Raw genomic sequence first — 17,754 nt, 5'->3', positions numbered from 1 at the left:
CAGTATCCAATGGCCTCTGTGTGGTGGTATCTGTAAAACATTTCCAAACATGAACCGGCGATTGGTCTCATTACTTATCACTGAAGACCTCTTACATCATTCTATAGGAGCTCACTAAACATTCACTCATTTGCATGATCAAAACGTTTTCTCAAAGGCAGAACAAATATCTTTATTGTTAGATTAGAAATGCTCTTTAATGAATAAAGTTACTCAGCTCTGGTTATAGCATTTCCTGCTATGTAGAAGTTCTTCTTCACAAGCCTTTTAAATCTTAATGGCACTAGACATCCTTCAGGAAAAACAGTCAACAGTTCATGTTCCCACTGAAGCAGGAACTCCACTGAGCAATCACATGGAAAGCTTAGTTCTCTTATACTATATTGAGATCACTTTTTCCTTACATTTTGTACCTCAACAAAAGGTACCCTTACTGCTGAATTGGAAAAGCCATTTTATCAATCAGAAAACAGACTCTCTAGTACTATACTAGAGTGAAAAAGCTTCACCTTCTCTTCTTGGTGATTATTATTGATACTTTTGGGGTTTTTTGAATAAGACAAAGCAATTTTCAAGGTACAGTAACTCACAGCAACACATCTGCACTCATCACATGTTCTTCTGAATGATATTTTTATATTGTCAAATTTAATTTATTGCAAGTGTTTAGGGCAGAACTATGGCTCCTTCAATCTTCAGATTTAAGTTGGTCAAGCCTGGTGGTGCCTACAGTGCTATCCACAGATAGAGTTTCAGCCGATTCAGAGAAAGCAACTGAAACTTGATCCGTGTATGGTCAGCTGTATGCTCTAGAAAAAGAACAGACCATTAACCTAAATTACATTTGGTAGAATATCACTTACCTAAGTAGTTATTGCTTTTTGCCATCTCCGTAACATTGATTTTCGTGGCCCCTTCAGGGATTTCCACAATTTTATGGTAGCCAACTTTCGTTAAAATATGCTTGAAGACTCCTGATACAATCTTACATGCTGTATTATCTCCTCCACAAACGCCACACTTGTCAACCACTTTGTCAGATCCCAGGAAATCATCACAGCCAATTATCTGTAAAAAAAATATATATATATATAAATTTGCCTGTAACGGAGAGCTGTTTTTATAGAAACACCTAACTTCTGAATACCAATGCACAAAAAACTCAATTTCCTGTTATTGATTGCTCCAGGGAATTCTTGTGGGAAATTTAATTAAAGTTCCACTATTTCCACAATTAAAGTTATTTATTTATTCCATAACATAAAAAATCAAGACATTTTTTTTAGTCATGGATAAAACAAGGGTTAGAACCTATCTTTAGTTTTAAAAAGCCTCTGATAATTTTACCATTCAGGGCAAAGTGATGGGTTGTTTTGTAAGATTCTTACTTTCCTGCCACTCCTATAAGCCTGGAGTATACAAACTTGCTCCTTGTCATGTTCCATTCCACATGACTGTCATATGCCTTTAAGTGCTATCTGTATTTGTCTCTGCTCCTCCCTTTCCTCTGGTTTAGTTTTTGCTGTATAGATAGCCCACCCCTTTTCCCAGTAAGGCATTTCAGCTTCAAGCCTCATGTCATGAAGCAGATCACATTATGATCTTTTGACCTATCCGATGTTCTTTATTGTAAGATCCTCGCAGTTTATGGAATAAACTTCACAAGATCTACAAGGTGTCATCTGGATTGAGTCACTGCCTGTGTTATTCAACTAAGATTGGAGTTATCGGTATCTCATCACAACTGTAAGTTACAGAGATCACACTTTCAATGCTTAGATTGGAGAGACAGAACACTCCTACTATCACGTAGAAGTGGAGATTGGCCACTCAAGCTCAAGTGCTGCATCCAAGGAAGAGGCCACATGCTATTCTATACCTAGAAAGTTTGGGTATATAAAATGGAGCAACAGCGCTTCGAGCTAGAGGAGCAAGAGTGAATATAAGAAAGTGGAAAGCAAGGTTCCCAATGGAAGCATTATGCATCCTATGAGGTCACCTGGACAGCAAGCAAGGGGTTTTACCTAATTCCAACTCTACTCAAAACTAAAATGGTTAATCCATCTTAACCTTTTCACATCTAGAAAAAAATCTTGCCAATATGTTTAGCTTTCCAAATAAAAATTTTACCAAAAATAATAAAATAATATGATAAAGAAAACAAATTATGATACTGATAAGTACAGTATAAGCAGGGAGGTGTTAAAGTGAGCTTTTTGCTTTTCCCTTCATGGACAATTTCTATATCCTGCAATTTCTATATTTTATCTTTCTGTTTATTGAGCAGTGCACTGTTTTGAAGTAAATACAAAGAAAGTGCATCTCCACCTAAAATAATGTGATATATCCTTTAATTAATTCAGCATTAATGGTATACTTAGAAGGACAGTATTTCTTCTACATCTTTTGTCAATGACAGGTAACAGCAGAAAAGGATGGTGATTAGAAGCATGAGAAAGGCATCTTCAGCAGCTGCAAGGCTACAAATGAATACATCTATTGTCCTGGGTAATGTCAATGATTCTTCACATCAGTTGTTATGAATTGCCAAGGTATTTGCAAAGGTAAATGCACCCAATTAGCTGTGAAAAAGATACCGGCTTTGCTCACTGGATGCACAATCAATTTAAAAGTTAAAAAGAGAATTCTTTAACTTGGATTCAAGGTGAAGATAACACTTCATTCATTTAGCTGTTTATCCCATATGGTATTGAAATCTCCCACTCACAATGCAGGAACATTGTCCTACTAATTATATTACTTTGTGATTCTTGAACTACTGAAGATGAGGTAACATATCTATTTATTCTTGGTAATAACAATGAAAAGCGATGTTTTAATTAATGAACACAATGAAGCCTTGTGGCTCTAATGTCAGATTAACTCGAATAAGTTAGTTATTTATTCCATAACAAAAATGGGCGCCCCTCTTGAGTACTATAATACTTAGTTTAAGCAGAATGTGCATTACATTAAGAACAAGGGTAGTTTAAATTAACAATGCTTATCATTGCTGTAGAATATTTAAAAGCTTACTAACCTTAATCACTGTAATAAAAGTTTTACAGTACGTATTAAGCAATAACCAGTCATTTATCTGCAGGGTACCAGAAAATGTAGTAATATGAATCTGACTTTATAGATAATCTAGTCAAATGTCAACATCCTTTTAAATAATATTGTACATTTAACCCCTAACTGACTGACATTTATTTTGTTCAAAGGGTCACTTATAAAACAAGACCACCTATGTGAATGAAGCCTATTTATACTGAACTCTCTAGCAGTCCTTGTCTGCAAGTGCCATTGTTTCACTGTTTCCTAACCACTGCAGGTATTAGACTTTTTCCAGTGGGTTGATTACCTGCTCCCCCAGCTGTACACAATGGTTCTTCCCGTAGGCTTGTACATGTACAAGCTAAAGGAAAGAACCACTGCATTGGGCAGGAGGAGCAGATATTCACACTGAAGTGTAGAATACCTAGGGTGGTTGGGGAGCAATGAAGTGGTGATGTTGCAAGACATTAGTATAGATTAGTATAGATGGTATTTTTCATGGCTGTTTTTCTTTTAATCTTATTTATATTCTTTTTTTTTCAGTACATCCTATAGAGCAAAGCTGGTGCAGAGGTGTAGAGAGCTCTATACTATCCATAAGGTATAACGGGGGCTACGATTAGTGGTTACCAGTGTGTGAGGAGAGGTCTTTGTGAATCGGATGAAGCGTATTTGTAGATTGTGTATGGGTATGGGAGCATGTCGCTTTTGGGCAGGGAAAAGAGTGGAAGGGTAGGAGGAGGTGAGTAAAGTAAGGCATGCAAAATAGAAAGGAAGAAAGGGAAGGTAAGGGGAATGATAAGAAGAGTTGGAGGGGGGGTAGGGAAGGATGAGTGATGGAGAGCCAGAGAGTGAGCAAGAGAAAGAAAAAAAAAAAAAAAAAGGGGGGGGGGATATATTCTTATATTTTTTAATAAAAAAACTGCTTTCTCATTTATTCAACCTTGAATATTGGTACAGCTTATTTCCTTCAGCCTCTTTCCAGCCTCTTCCAGTCTACATGCGTGTGTACAGTAACTGTTGTACATCAATTTGTACATCATCCCCAAGGGAGGGTTGCTTGATGGTGACAACAGTATAACACACCTACGCAATGTGTGTCAGCACAGCTGTTTGTAGTCACCATTGAGAAAGCATGTAACAGAGTAACAATGCAGGGGAACAATTGGGGGAAATCAGGGGCACGAAGTTGCACTGCAAGAATGATATTTCATCTACCGTGGAGAATAATGGTCGTTAGGGTGTACACACCTGCAGGAATGCTGGGGGAAGCTGATTTTCACGTAGCACCATGCACTCTATTGAAACTGGCTTGCTGAGCTGCCTTCTTCTTCTGCATGCCATCAACATGCTACCCCTCGAATGGCTGCTCCCTCACTCTCAGCACTGCATGGCATGCTATTTAGAAGACCTTGCCTCATACCTGCGTGTTCTCCCTTCAGCTCTTCCTGATGACAATGGAGGGTGGAGGCTGGGCTTGGGCAGGCAGGAAAATTGGGGAGTTGGCCAGGGAAGCTTGGGTCACTGGAAAGGAGTGGAAAAGAGAAGGAAGAATAAAAGGCAGTCGGAAGAGGTGGAAGGCCAATACAGAAGCAGGAGGAAGTTGGACCTATTCTGCTGGAGGAGTAGAAAAAGAGAACAGGAGAGACAGGAGGAAGAGCAAACTGTGAGTGTGGTCTGCTACTGATTAATACCTACATACAGTATGACTCTGGATGTACCATTACTCATATTGCCTCCATTTTGCACATAAACACTCAATTTACATTCATCTCTCTATATATACACATACTACTCATGTATTAAATTCAGTTTTATTGGTATGTCTTCTCACTGCTTCTTACTACATGTGATACAAGATCACACTTGTTATACTACACATGTAACTCAAGACCTGCTTTCATTAACATGTACACACTGCAACAAACAACATGCAAAATACATTCTTTGCTCATGTAATATATGATTATGGGTACAGTTAGGGGCAGGACAAGGGAGGAAGGAGGGGCAACTGTGAGTGAATTCTGTTTTTCAGTGTTTTTAATTAAGCTTATTTTAAAAGGCTTTATATATTTTATTATCTTGAAAAGAAAGACTTATGCGTAATAAACAGTTGAGAAAGCACATTTTGGCATCCCTGCCCCGGCACAGGATGACCTTGTCCCAACACTGGGAAAAAGAAACAGGGCATTGTCACCCCAAAACAGCAAATACCTGAACAAAGACCTTCATAGCAGGATCTCCATGTATTTTTTTAATTAAAGCTGTGGATTTAGAAATATTGATTTTTTTGTTGCTGCAGATTAGCATGTTAATAACGCTTCTGTTATTTTTTAACTAAAATAAAAACATATTATACTTACATGCTCTTTGCAGTGGTTTTGCACAGAGCAGCCCCGATCCTCCTCTTCTCAGGTCCCCGCTGGTGCTCCTGCCCCCCTCAATCCCTCCCACTGAGTGCTCACACATAGCCTGGCTCGACCTCAACCCCTGCTTTCTGCTCACAGACCTTGAGTGGCAGCAGCAAGAGCCAATGGCTCCTGCTGCTCTCAACCACACCTGTGAGAGCCGACAGAGGAGCTGCCGCAGACATGCACAGCGCTGCACCAAAATCAGGCTCAGGTGAGTATTTAGGTGGGCTGCAGGGGGAGCAGCATCTAAAAGGTTTTGTTACCTTAACCTCTTCACGTCAGCCAAACGCAAATGTGCAGCCTTCTGGCATCTCGGACTAGGCGCCGAGCAGCTGCACATTTGCGTTCTATTAAAAAAGAACATATGTGCTGAGAGCGCGAGCCTTGAACACTACCAGCACACATGTCCGGTACTCACGGAAAGGTCCCAATCTCCTCTTTCGATCGGGACCTTTCCTGATCATGTGACCGCCATCACGGCAGTCACATGACCCTAAACCCCGCCCCCCAGCTTCTGAAACCGTTAAAGGGCCGGGAGGCGCTGGCTCCAAGGGGTTAATGCAGAGAACTCATTAAGGTAGAAAAAAACTTATGTTTGCAACCACTTTAAAGCTTACATGAGATTTTAGTGATTAGGTTTACCTAGAATTTACTGCTATTGTCTTCTACTACAACTCTATAGACCAGGTCTCAGTTGACTATTATTAAGCAGCTATTAAGGGAATGTCCATCTCACAGTAACAAATTGACCACCACTATTGACCTCTGTTTCCAAAAGTCAAGAATGTATTATTTTTCTTTCTGCAAGACATGAATAGGTTCCAAATTCAGTGCCAGATGATAGAATCCAATAAAAGTATTAAGCACTCTCAGACCTTTTTTAGGCCATCTAATAAATACACCCAGAGTGCACATCTTGTGTTCTGTGGCAGATGCATAGCTGTCTGTTTGTTATTAAAAGGCAAGAGCTTGGAGGGTTATCAGCCAACAGAGATGTAGTGCTGTCATTTTCTTTTCAGTTTTGAGAACAAAAATATATAAAAAGGATAAATTGCCCCTATTTAGAGGGGAGTACCAATTCTCAGGCCATAGGCTGTGCCCCACTGAAATGTCAGATTATGTATCCAGATTTTCTCCCCTTCAAAGTTCTGTGAGTGCCTAGTATTATGGTCATGGAGCCAAGCTGAAAACCAATTCCAAATGAAGAAAGCTGAAAGGTGAACGCCTGCCTTGCCTTTGGACTTACATGCCTTCAGGCTCCTCTGCTGTACTGAAATAGCTTACTCTGATTTCACTGCACACTGTAAGCTTCTTGTAGCATGCATTAAAAGCTGCAGAACATTAGATAGAGCCTTCTTTATTTCTTGGATGGATAATGTTGATCGAGCTCTTATCTCCCCAGCCTTACTGTCCTTGGTCTGCCCCTATCAATGAATGTCAGTTCCTTCAATTATAAAAGCTTAGCATAACAGTGTGAGTTACCAAGGGTGGCCAGCATACTAAAGGAGCCTGCTTAGGATCACTCACTCCTCTAAACTGACACCAAATCATCAAGGTATTTAATATTTGCATACCTCCTTCCAAGAGCCAGCTCACTGCTTACATCAGGTCTGTGTGGATCTTGAGAGGAGTAGTGAGGCATAGCATTGTGATGTTTTCAGGAGTCTATGTACAGCACCCTGCCAGCCACTCCCACCAGCCATGATCTGCCTGCATTAGACTGAGACCCAGTAATTACATCACTGGGTCTAAGATAAGGTATGTAATGAAAACTTGTTCTAGCATATTGATGAAGGGGGGGGGGAGAGAGAGAGAGAGAGAGAGAGAGAGAAAAGATCTCCTACAGTCTGTGCTTCCAGAAGAATGATTGATTTTTACCTAAATTGCCTATAGAAGCAGAAACAGATGCTAAAATGTCTTTAAAACCACATTAATAAAAACGGTCAGCAACTGCTGTGTTACATGCTGCTCATACTCACTGAGTCTCTGGGGCTCGTTTTCAATATTCTACAAAAAACCTTGTTGATCCTGCTGTTCACTATCCCTCCCTCCTTGTCTGTGTCCCTGCTGCAGCCTGAGATTTTGTGGACCAGCCATTGCCACATCTGCTCAGCATGCTCCAGTTTCAATTCCCTTCTAAGCTGCTTGTTTCCTTCTTTTTCTTATCTGTGTGGCCTACATGACTATAGAGTTACACACATGAATGTATGCACTCCAGATAAATGACACCCCACTTCCTCCCTTCTCCTCTATGCCCACCAAACAGCTCTATACTATGGGGTTGGGGTATTACTGTACATATTGATTGATGGAGATTTCACCTCTCTGTAATTCTACCCATATACAAATAATAGACACAGCCTGGAGGGGCGTGAAACAGGCCTTGATTGGCAGAACCTTCCCCTACACAGCTCAGACCATGTTTTGCACACAAATAATAGCTATTTGAGTTCAAATACATATTTGAATGACAATTTAATACATTTGATATTACTTATGTATTCCTATACATGTCCTCTATATCCCAAAAACAGTCACCGCAGTCTGCTCAGTGAAGCCTTAGAACTGAGTGATCAGAACCCATACTTTCTTTTAAAATATTACTTAACATAACTCTGAAATTTTAAAATCTTAGAGCCTGCTTTACAAACACCAGTTCACACTAGTGAGTGTTCATTATGGTGCCTATAACATACATGCTGGTATATGTCCTGTGTAGGCAGTGTTTACTTTTTTTACTTTTTGTAACACATTTAAAATATCAGAAAATGGTACTTTGTTAATTTCTTTCCAAAAGACTCATTGGGGTTGAATTAGTAAAACTGGAGTACTCAGAATCTGGTAGCATGGCAGCCAATCAGCTTCTAACTTCAGCTTGTTCAATAAAATCTGGAAGCTGATTGGTTTCAATGCAGAGCTGCACCAGATTTTGCACTCTCCAGTTTTAGTAAATCAACCCCAGTGTGACATGCTGCCATGGACTGAAAATCATTTTTCTGTGTGTAGCATGTTGCATTTTTACACAACGTGCATCAGTGCAAATGAATGGTGTGAACAGGACACATAGCGAACAATTGTTTTCTCTGTGTCCTTGCCGAACAATGCATATGGTGTGAACAAGCCCTTAAAGTGTCTCCATGTCACTAACTTATACACAGGGAACAGAGTATGTGTAGGTAATCCTGCTCAGGTCTGAACCAGGTAGAGAGGTAGGACTAATAAAATGTTTGCTTTATAGAGCACATTATTGTAGCATAAGATCTTGCTTTCAGTCAGATCAAACTTGTATTCACAAATAGCTGGTAGAACGTCGGCTACTGTGTCATGTAGCTGAGTGGAGTCATTCAAGGATAGCTCTGCTATGTTATTCAGTCAATAACTGATGGAAGGCATACCATAAACAATAATGGACAGTAAAACCTGTGAAGATCTCTTATATATTCTATCGAAGTGTATCACAATGAAAAACAATGCCCCAACTAAGATACATTCCATATGTTCCACGTCGACACAAGTTGCGCTTTTGATAATTGAATGTGATTGTATAAAATGCCTCAACACAATATTATGGAGGAATGTGTAGGGAGAGACATCACACGGTTCTTCTCTCTACATATCATAGAGAACAATAGCTGCCAAGCAGAGAATCGGCTCCGAACATCTGCTTCCATTTGTAGAGATATGAATCTGCTATTCAATACACTGAAGATTAATATCCTATAAATATAGTTAATATAAAACAATTGGAGTTGTTAGGTGATTATCCTATAAGGCCAGAGAACACTCAAAGGCTTAATCCTCACATGGCAAGAACAGTGTGAACTATTATGACGAGGGGTAACAAGGCATGATAGATTGAATACAGGTGGGATATCGCACTGACCTCATGCAATTTATTCTTCTGCCTCTGAAAGAAAGTGCTTAGCATTAGAACTGATTGTTCCCTAATGAAACATTTCTTACTGTTATAGCTCTGACTAAAAACATTACTATACATAATATAATTGATATGCAGCCATGAATGCAATAAAGGAAAGAAACAGCTTGAGGGATGATTCCGTTAATTTAATGGAAGCACATTTACAGACATACCTGGCCCATAAACAGATTTGGCCGCTTAGGCCCCCAGTCTGGCTGCACACCGATGAATACTGATGTGCAATCAGGATCAGTCAAATGTTTAAAGTGGTTCTAAAGGCAACACATTTTTTTTATTAATGCATTCCCTGCATTAAGGTAAAGAATGTCCCAGTTACTGTATCCCCCCCACCCCACCAACTCCCTATATACTTATCTATCTCAGTCCAGTGCTGTGCCTGTCTGCAGAGGCGCTGGTCTTTGTTCCCCTCCTCACATGACATTCAGGCTAGGTTCACATCAGTGCAGGTGGTGCCACTGTGTGCATAAATATCAGAAGCTGCAACCACCCACACAGAGAAATTAGGATTAATCCTGCCCACACTGGAAATCGCACCTGTACAGGCTGCAATTTCAGAAATAGTGCAGGGACTTCTTTCCTGCATGTCCCAGGCCATGGCAGCTTTTTCAATTGAATGGGCTCTCATTTCCACGCAAATCACGGCCAACGCGGCAGAACAGGTGTGAACCTAACCTCAGGCAGCAGCAAGAGCCATTGGATCATGCTGCTGTCAATCAAATCCTGCGAGAAAGAATAAGTGGGGGCGGGGTGAAGCCCTGTGTGTGTCTATGGATGCACACAGCCCAGCTCAGGAATGAGCCTGCAGGAGTGCCCCCACAGCTTGCTACGGGGGCACACATAGAAAAGGAGGAGCCAAGAATGCCTGAGGGGGACCCCAGAAAAAGAGATTTGGGGCTGCTCTGTGCAATACCATTGCACAGAGCAGGTAAGTATAACATGTTTATTATTACAGAGAGAAAAGCCTTTACAACCAATTTAAAATATATATAAACTATAAGAAACAAATAACTCACAAAGGAAATATAAACTTCTGTTTTTGCATTTAACCCTTTGAGGACCATAAGATTACGGAACGCCAAAAGAATCAATTTTTTGTTTTTAAAGTTCGTACACTTCAGTTGCTGTAACTAAGCCATTTCATGAAATAATTGGCAAAAAGCTAGATCCATTTGTTGATAATAACTAATATTTTGACTCAAACCAAAAAAAAAAAAGTATTTTAAGTTCTTAATCAGATGATACAGGCAATTAAAAACATGGGACAAATGCGTCCCTTGGTCCTCAAGCATTATGCATTGACCAAGTATGAAAAATACAGCAGATTTATATTTTTAAAGATAAAACTTTTTGTTTGTAACTTTTGCATAGAGTAGGAAATGCCTATAGCCATAATTAACATTTTGCAAAAATAAAAAATGTGCAATTATCAAGTTTCTGCATTTGAGCCTGAAATGCACTGCAACCAGGATCAGTGAATCGCAGTAGCAATGCACAGGCTCCTGCCAATTATTCCTCTAGATTCAGAACTACACAGAGATATGGACCTTCAGTTACAGGGCTGGAGGAAGTATAATTGGATACTTCATCATTGAGAGCTAAGAGCCCTTCTGCTGCAGTGGAAGATGGAACTTGTAGTTGGTCTTTTCACAGATCTCTGTTTATGGAGCTGTGCAGGTGAAGCCACCAACAACCACACCAAATTAAAAAAATGACAGGAACCTGCGAGGAGAAAAAAAAACATGAGATTCAGTAAGGGGTAGAGGTTTGGGGGTGGGAGCTGCAGACTCGGACCATGTTTCTGCAAATATGAGTGTAATATAATACATGGTCATAAAGGTGGACTTAACTTTTTAAACCCAGTCAGGTTTTTATTGTTGTTTGTATCCATGTTGGCTAGATTTATCATCTATATTTGTCCTGGTGAGTACCGGCAATGGGAGAGATAAAAGAGAAATACGGAATTTTATGAAGAGAACTGTATAATGGTGGCCATACACACTTCCATAAATGATTGATTTCTTATCAAATCGATCTCTCTTGATTGGAATAATTGACCTATAGTTGGCAACCAAATCAATCAATATGCCACACACAGGGGAGTGGAGTTTGATTGACAGTTGGAAGATACAATCATAAGATATCTAACACACCTCTGTTTTCACTGTGCAATTTCATAATCTGAGTGATTGAAAATCAGATTCATGACCAAAGCATCTCAGAGCTGCCAATCAATGCAAAACAGTAAATTTTTCACCCTGGTTTGAGCAAACCCGATCTAAATCTATTCTTAATTTAACAGAATAGAAGTAATGACTATGTAACACCCTGTTAGTTAGGAGCTAGGATATGTATGGTTAGGATAGGTATAGCTGTGTTTCTTTGCTTAACAGAGAGACTGTTAACAAAATCTAAATAGTGCTCTCTGCTTCAAGTGTTACTAAACCCATGACCTCGCATTCACTAAATCTGGTCTCCCCCCAGTACACACAACATGGAAATGTAATTATTTTAGTAAATATAAACTGCTAAATACCCTTTCTCATCAGCAGTTAGAGCAGTCTTGTGACTTCAGCTGAGCACTGGTTAAAGCTTGTAGGAGGAGTTTTCTTTCTGCTCTAGGAGGATACAAAACCCCTGACCTCTGTTTGGACAGTGCTGATTGGGCCCTGTGCTCATCACATGCACTCTCCCAAGAAAGAAAAAATCTCTGGCAATACACACTAAACTGAGCATGTGCCTGTGGCTATGGGTTCAGTCTGTCTTATCAGGAGATAAGACATGGACATTTGAACAAGAGGAGGAGCAGAGAAGACCAGGTCAAACAGTCTTTTTACACAATGCAGAGGATTAACCCCTTAGGTTCCATGGTGAGTATATCAAGCACACTTTACTGCATATACAGACTGATTTTACTGTTGTGGGTTTAGTAACACTTTAGCAGAGTGCTGTGATGGATTAGTAAGGTCTGCTCATGATGCTCTGGTGCTGTTTGAGTTATGGCCACTTTCAAGAAGCTATGAGAGCCTTCCAGAACCTGGGAGGGAGCTAGGCAGATTAGTAGCATGAATATAGATATAGCGCTGGCAAACAGCAGGGAAGGGTGGCCCCACTGCATGCTGGGAGTGGTATTTATGTTCTGTGAGCACATGGGTTCAGCATCTTTCCCTGGAGAGGATTGCACCAAGTCAGGCTGGAGGCAGGCTTACCTCGCCTGGCACTTGCTGCCATGCGGGCCTCAGGTGGGTGACCTGAGGGCTTGAAGTTAGAGTGTTCTTGGTTCTACAGTAAGCTGACTGAAGGGAGCTGTCTGCCAAAGCTCTGTCTGGTATCACTGGAAAGAGAGCTGCTTGGAAGATTGGAGGGAGGCTTCCATTATGTCCTTCTACTTGTGAGTACAGACATTGAGAGATCTTGGGGACTCTGTGTGTTTTGCTACCCTGGTGCTTGATAGTCAGTATGGGTCTGAGAAAAAGAGGGAACACTGGCTGGTGTTCTGAAGAGCTTGTCCAACCATTGCTGCTGCAAAGAACTTTGCTCAGTTGTATTACTCCTGGACTGCCACAGTCTGCTGCAATAACTACTACTGCTAAAGGGACTTTGCTCACTCCTAAACTACTGGCTACTACAACTTAAAGAGAAGTCTGCTATCTGCTTTCTGCCAGGAGTTCAAAAGTGTTCAACTAAGAGATCAGCCACATGTCCTCAGTGTAAATAGTTCTAATTTAGGAGTATCCTACTAAATTCCCCATCCCCCATTCCCCATATAGTTCTACAATAAAACTCCCAAAAAACAAACATCTCCTAGACTGCTCATTGTGAAGCAAGGGGAGACCTGGGCAAAAATACAAGTGGCTCCTGCAGGGGTAGCACTACAACTATTTGATTGTTTGCCAATTTGATACATTTTGATTGAATTGCACATCAATCAGATAATAAAATCGTAGTGTGTATGGCAACTGTTAGAGCGATTTCTCCTCACTTTTGAGAGATTTCTTCACGCCTCCTGCTCTGTCTGCAGGAATGAAGTGGGACACAGACAACAAGGAAAAAAATGACAGGGCTTCTAATCATTCCCTATTCTACCCAAAAATAAATCAAATGTATTGGCTGTAAATACACTTCAGGAGACAAGTGAACAGACCTAAGGGTTGCAGACTTGACTTAAATCTGACTGATTGATAGATGGTGAACAGAGCCAATTCTCCCAGCTTATCTGCCTGTTATACTTTTTTTCTTAGGTTTGAAATGAGTTCATAGCAAGACTGGCAGAGTTTCCCAGGATTGCATAGCGGAGTCTCCATAGCAAAAAAGGTACCGGTGCACTGAGGCCTGCTATGTTTCTACCAACCTATAGGCACAATAGTTTCAGCAAAATAGTGAATCTCTATGCGCACAAAAAAAGCAAAAAAAAGCAAGAATGTCACTTTGAATACTTTTTATTCATTATGAGAATCATAATGAAAAAATCATTTTAATAAAGTTGTAAATAGGGGCAGGTAGTTTATTGTTAACCCCTTCGCACTGGCGCCTCCCGACCCTTTAAGGGTTTAAGCTGGGAGGCGGGGCGGGGTTTAGGGTCATGTGACCGCCGTGACACGTCATCACAGCGGTCACATGATCGGAAAAGGTCCTGATCCAAAGAGGAGATCGGGACCTTTCCGTGAGTGCCGGACATGTGTGCTGGGAGACAGCAGGGCACGCGCTCTCAGCGAACGTTCTTTTTTAATGGAACGCAAATGTGCGGCTGATCAGCATCTAGGCCTAGACGAAAGGAGGCCGCACATTTGCGTTCGGCCAGCGTGAAGAGGTTTAGATTTGTTTAGCCTCTACTGAGTTTTCCTTGCATTAAAGGAAGTGTCCAAAGAATCCCTATATCATTTCTTGAGGATAGGAGTAGAAACTTACTATCTGCACCCAGTGAACAAATAAACCTCACTGATATCACAACCTGTATTTTGGGGGGTACAGCACTAAGCTGATATTTTGATGCTAGGGTCTATGTATTTGAAATTCAAAATAACAGTATACTTGGCTTGTGTATTAAAGCCCATCTTCAGGGAAAAAAGTTTCCCCATGCAGTGGGGTTGTGTCCACACTGCACGGTTCAACTGCTTGTTTTGTCTGGGGGTGAGGAGAAAGCTTCTACTGACCTTATCCTTCATTCCTCCGGAAAACGTTGCTCTCCCTAGTTCAGCAGTGGACTGTTCCTGGTCTATGGAGCCTACTCTGATCTTGATTATGTCGGGGACAATTCATAATTCAAGACCACTACAGTGCAGGGGTGCTGGATTGGAGGATTAGGTAAATAAATCCCCTTTCTCCTCTCCACTAGACAAAAATGAACCGATAACCCACACTGCATGGGAACTTTTTTTTTTTTGCCCAGAGATGGGCTTTAAAGACTTTCCCATGTTGTTATGTAGCTAAGGCGGGACATAGATGATGCAATTTTTTTTCTAGATTCCTCCATCAACACAGTAAGTCCTGATGGAATCCCTCCCAGGGAGCTATTGTGTTCTCCCAGTAGGGGAGGCGGGGGCAGGGGGAGCCATCCCAACTTGGAGAAAACAGTTATTTTAGCTAGCAGCTATAGCCGATGGTAATAATCGCATGTAAAAATCCAACATTCTGGTTGTACCCAAGTCAATCGCTGGATCGACTTAGATACAATCAGCCTGCCCATACGTGGTTCGAATCTCAGCCGGTCCCTGCTGAACAGGCTAAGATTTGAACCATCTATAGCTGACTTTATCCTAAAATGTAAACAAATGCAGCAGGTTAAAGATAGAGGAGCTAACTTCCAACTCAATTACTGCATATCCTAACCTCCAATGTGTATTTTCCACTGTGGGGTAGTGACAAAGACAGTTGAAATGTTAGCCACAACCTTGCCCTCCTTTGAAGTCTTACACTGCAATGTGAAAGGTCCTGAGACTGGTGTGGAGGCAACATTGAAACTGATAAAAAATTGAACTTTGGCTGTAGACTGTGGAGGGCAATAGACTTTTTACAGGACCAAAATACAAGTTAATATTTCTGAACAGTATTAAAAAAAGATGCTTTTTTATCGTTCCCAGCTGTAATATTAATCCACTTATGAACATGCATTTTTGTCTATCAGTTATAATTTAGGACCACACAAGCAGACATAACAGACTAACTATCAAATTGCCACACAGCACCAAACCATGAGGCTTCCTTGCAATTGCTTTCAATACTTTTCAGACATCAATCAACTTTTATCAGCAAAAGTCCCTCAGATCTCTTTTAAATCTTACCAATGTCAGAATAAATATGAAGAGTGGGATGTCTCTGAAACCACAAAGTGAATTTGATACAAAACAACTACCAACTGCATACAAAGTAGCTTTTACTTCCCTCTCAGGGATCTTCGCAGAAAATATCCAATGGTCAAAGAAAAACTATTGCTGTAGGCAATCTGATCTCCACTGTCCTAAGTACAAATACTGTATGTGTAGATTATTTAATTCGGTATTTTACTCTTTGTATGGACGGCTGATTAGCAGCATACTACTGCAATAATTAATGCTCTGTTTTAGGGAAATAAACACACATTTAAATTTTTTTAGGTTAATTATGGGTGTTAAACACTCATATTGATTTAAGAAAAAAAAAAAGTACAAAAATACAGCATTTTAACTGGCTGTATTTCCCCAAGACTTTATAATACATACGGTTATGTTTATATATAGTAAAATTTTCTTTTAAAAATAGATGAAAATGATTATTATTATACAGGATTTATATAGCGCCAACAGTTTATGCTGTGCTTTACAACATGAGGGCAGACAATACAATTACAATTAAAATTCAATACAGAAGGAATCAGAGGGTCCTGTTCATTAGAGCTTACAATCTAAAAGGGAGGGTCAAGAGATAAAAAAGGTAATAACTATGGGGGATAAGCTGATGCAAAAAATAAATGCACAGTTGTTAGGCAGGGGCAGGCTTCTCTGGAGAGAAGGGTTTTTAGGGATCATCTAAAAGTAGACAGAATAGGAGATAATCGAACAGATTGGGGTAGGGAGTTCCAGAGGTTGGGAGAGGCTCGGGAGAAGTCCTGGAGGTGAGCAGGGGAGAAGATAACAAGGGAGCTAGAGAGCAGGAGGTCTTAGGAGGAGCAAAGAGAATGATTAGGTCCGTTCTTAAAGACTAGGTTAGTGATGTAGCTCAGGACCGAGCTGTGGATGGCTTTGTTGTTGTTAGTATTTTGAGTTTAATTTGTTGGGTGAGCAGAAGCCAGTGGATGTATTGACAGAGAGGAGTAGCAGACACAGATCATTATTTTAAAGATTTCTAATTCATTAATAGAACATAGGATTATAGGTTAGTATTAAGTTTGGAAGAGTTTTTATCCTTTATGACAAAGAATATTAACAGTAATGAGTTCTTGTCATGAAGGTGTGACCTAAAAACATTTTATCAAGTATAGGGATGCTCAAGCCAGTGCTCCACATAGGTAATTTTTTGGAATGCTTTTTGAAAGCTTTGACCCTTTTCAACTGCCTAACACATACAGTATGTGCAGCAGCAAATGTGTGGGCTTTAACATGCACATGCCTCATATATGCATCACTGGGCAGCCAATGGTTATGTGCTGAGAGCATGTTCAAAGCTCTCAGTCCAGCCAAAAGATTAGTAGCCAGCGGACTGACAGTGGTCACATAATTGCCAATCCTTCCCACCCTCTGGGTGTTCAGAACTGTTTAAAGGGCTGCTGGGGCAGGCGGAAAGGGGTTATAGTACCAAACCCAATTGGTATGTGATGCACACAAGGAGCTAAATCCTCCTTCATTTGTGTCTCACACACTCCCCCTCCCAGACACCGCAGCCTACAATGGGAATGTTTCAATTACAGAGGCAGCGCTGTCAATCCAGAAGGCAGTGGACAGGACTAGGTGTGGCCTGGTGCTGATTGACAAGATACAGGTTTGTGAATCAAGAGTAACAATGCTGGTAGCCGCACCCTCTTCAGCATTTTTTTATCTCATTGGAGTACAAGTAGGTACATTCTACATGAGAGTGGCAACTCTGCTCTCAATTCTGAAGTAGTGCAGCATTGTTGACAAGCTATCACAAGGAACTGCATTAGGTACAGAGCCAAGAGTCAGGACAAAGAGAATTATCAGTGACTATTTACTAATATTACACATTTTTAGTTTTCAGAATCTTTATCAGCATCAAATAAATATACAGTCCTAGCTACCAGGTCTACATGGGGAAAATGCAACTTGACTCAACTTAAAGTCAAATGATCCAAGAAAGTTTACAATAAATGAAGCATGAAGAAATGTAGGCAAGAATGCCTGCATCTATTAAAGTTAC

At 40.5% G+C, this 17,754-nt stretch overlaps 1 protein-coding gene across 2 annotated transcripts in view; it reads right to left on the bottom strand.

Annotated features, from left to right (window-relative positions):
• The window catches only part of THSD4 (thrombospondin type 1 domain containing 4), an 871,621-nt gene that overhangs the window by 97,730 nt on the left and 756,137 nt on the right, over positions 1-17,754 (bottom strand). For both annotated transcript variants that reach the window (XM_089652473.1, XM_089652474.1), the window contains one exon: positions 864-1,068. In XM_089652473.1, the coding sequence (XP_089508599.1) occupies positions 864-1,068 (205 nt within the window). The remainder of the gene's footprint in view (positions 1-863; positions 1,069-17,754) is intronic.

The sequence above is a fragment of the Staurois parvus genome, unplaced genomic scaffold, assembly GCF_062004578.1.
Source record: "Staurois parvus isolate SC_StPar_1 unplaced genomic scaffold, SC_StPar_1.0 ptg000682l, whole genome shotgun sequence".
Lineage (NCBI taxonomy): Eukaryota > Metazoa > Chordata > Amphibia > Anura > Ranidae > Staurois > Staurois parvus.
The sequence above is the reverse complement of the archived record's forward strand: the minus strand, read 5'-3'. Positions and strand labels throughout refer to the sequence as shown.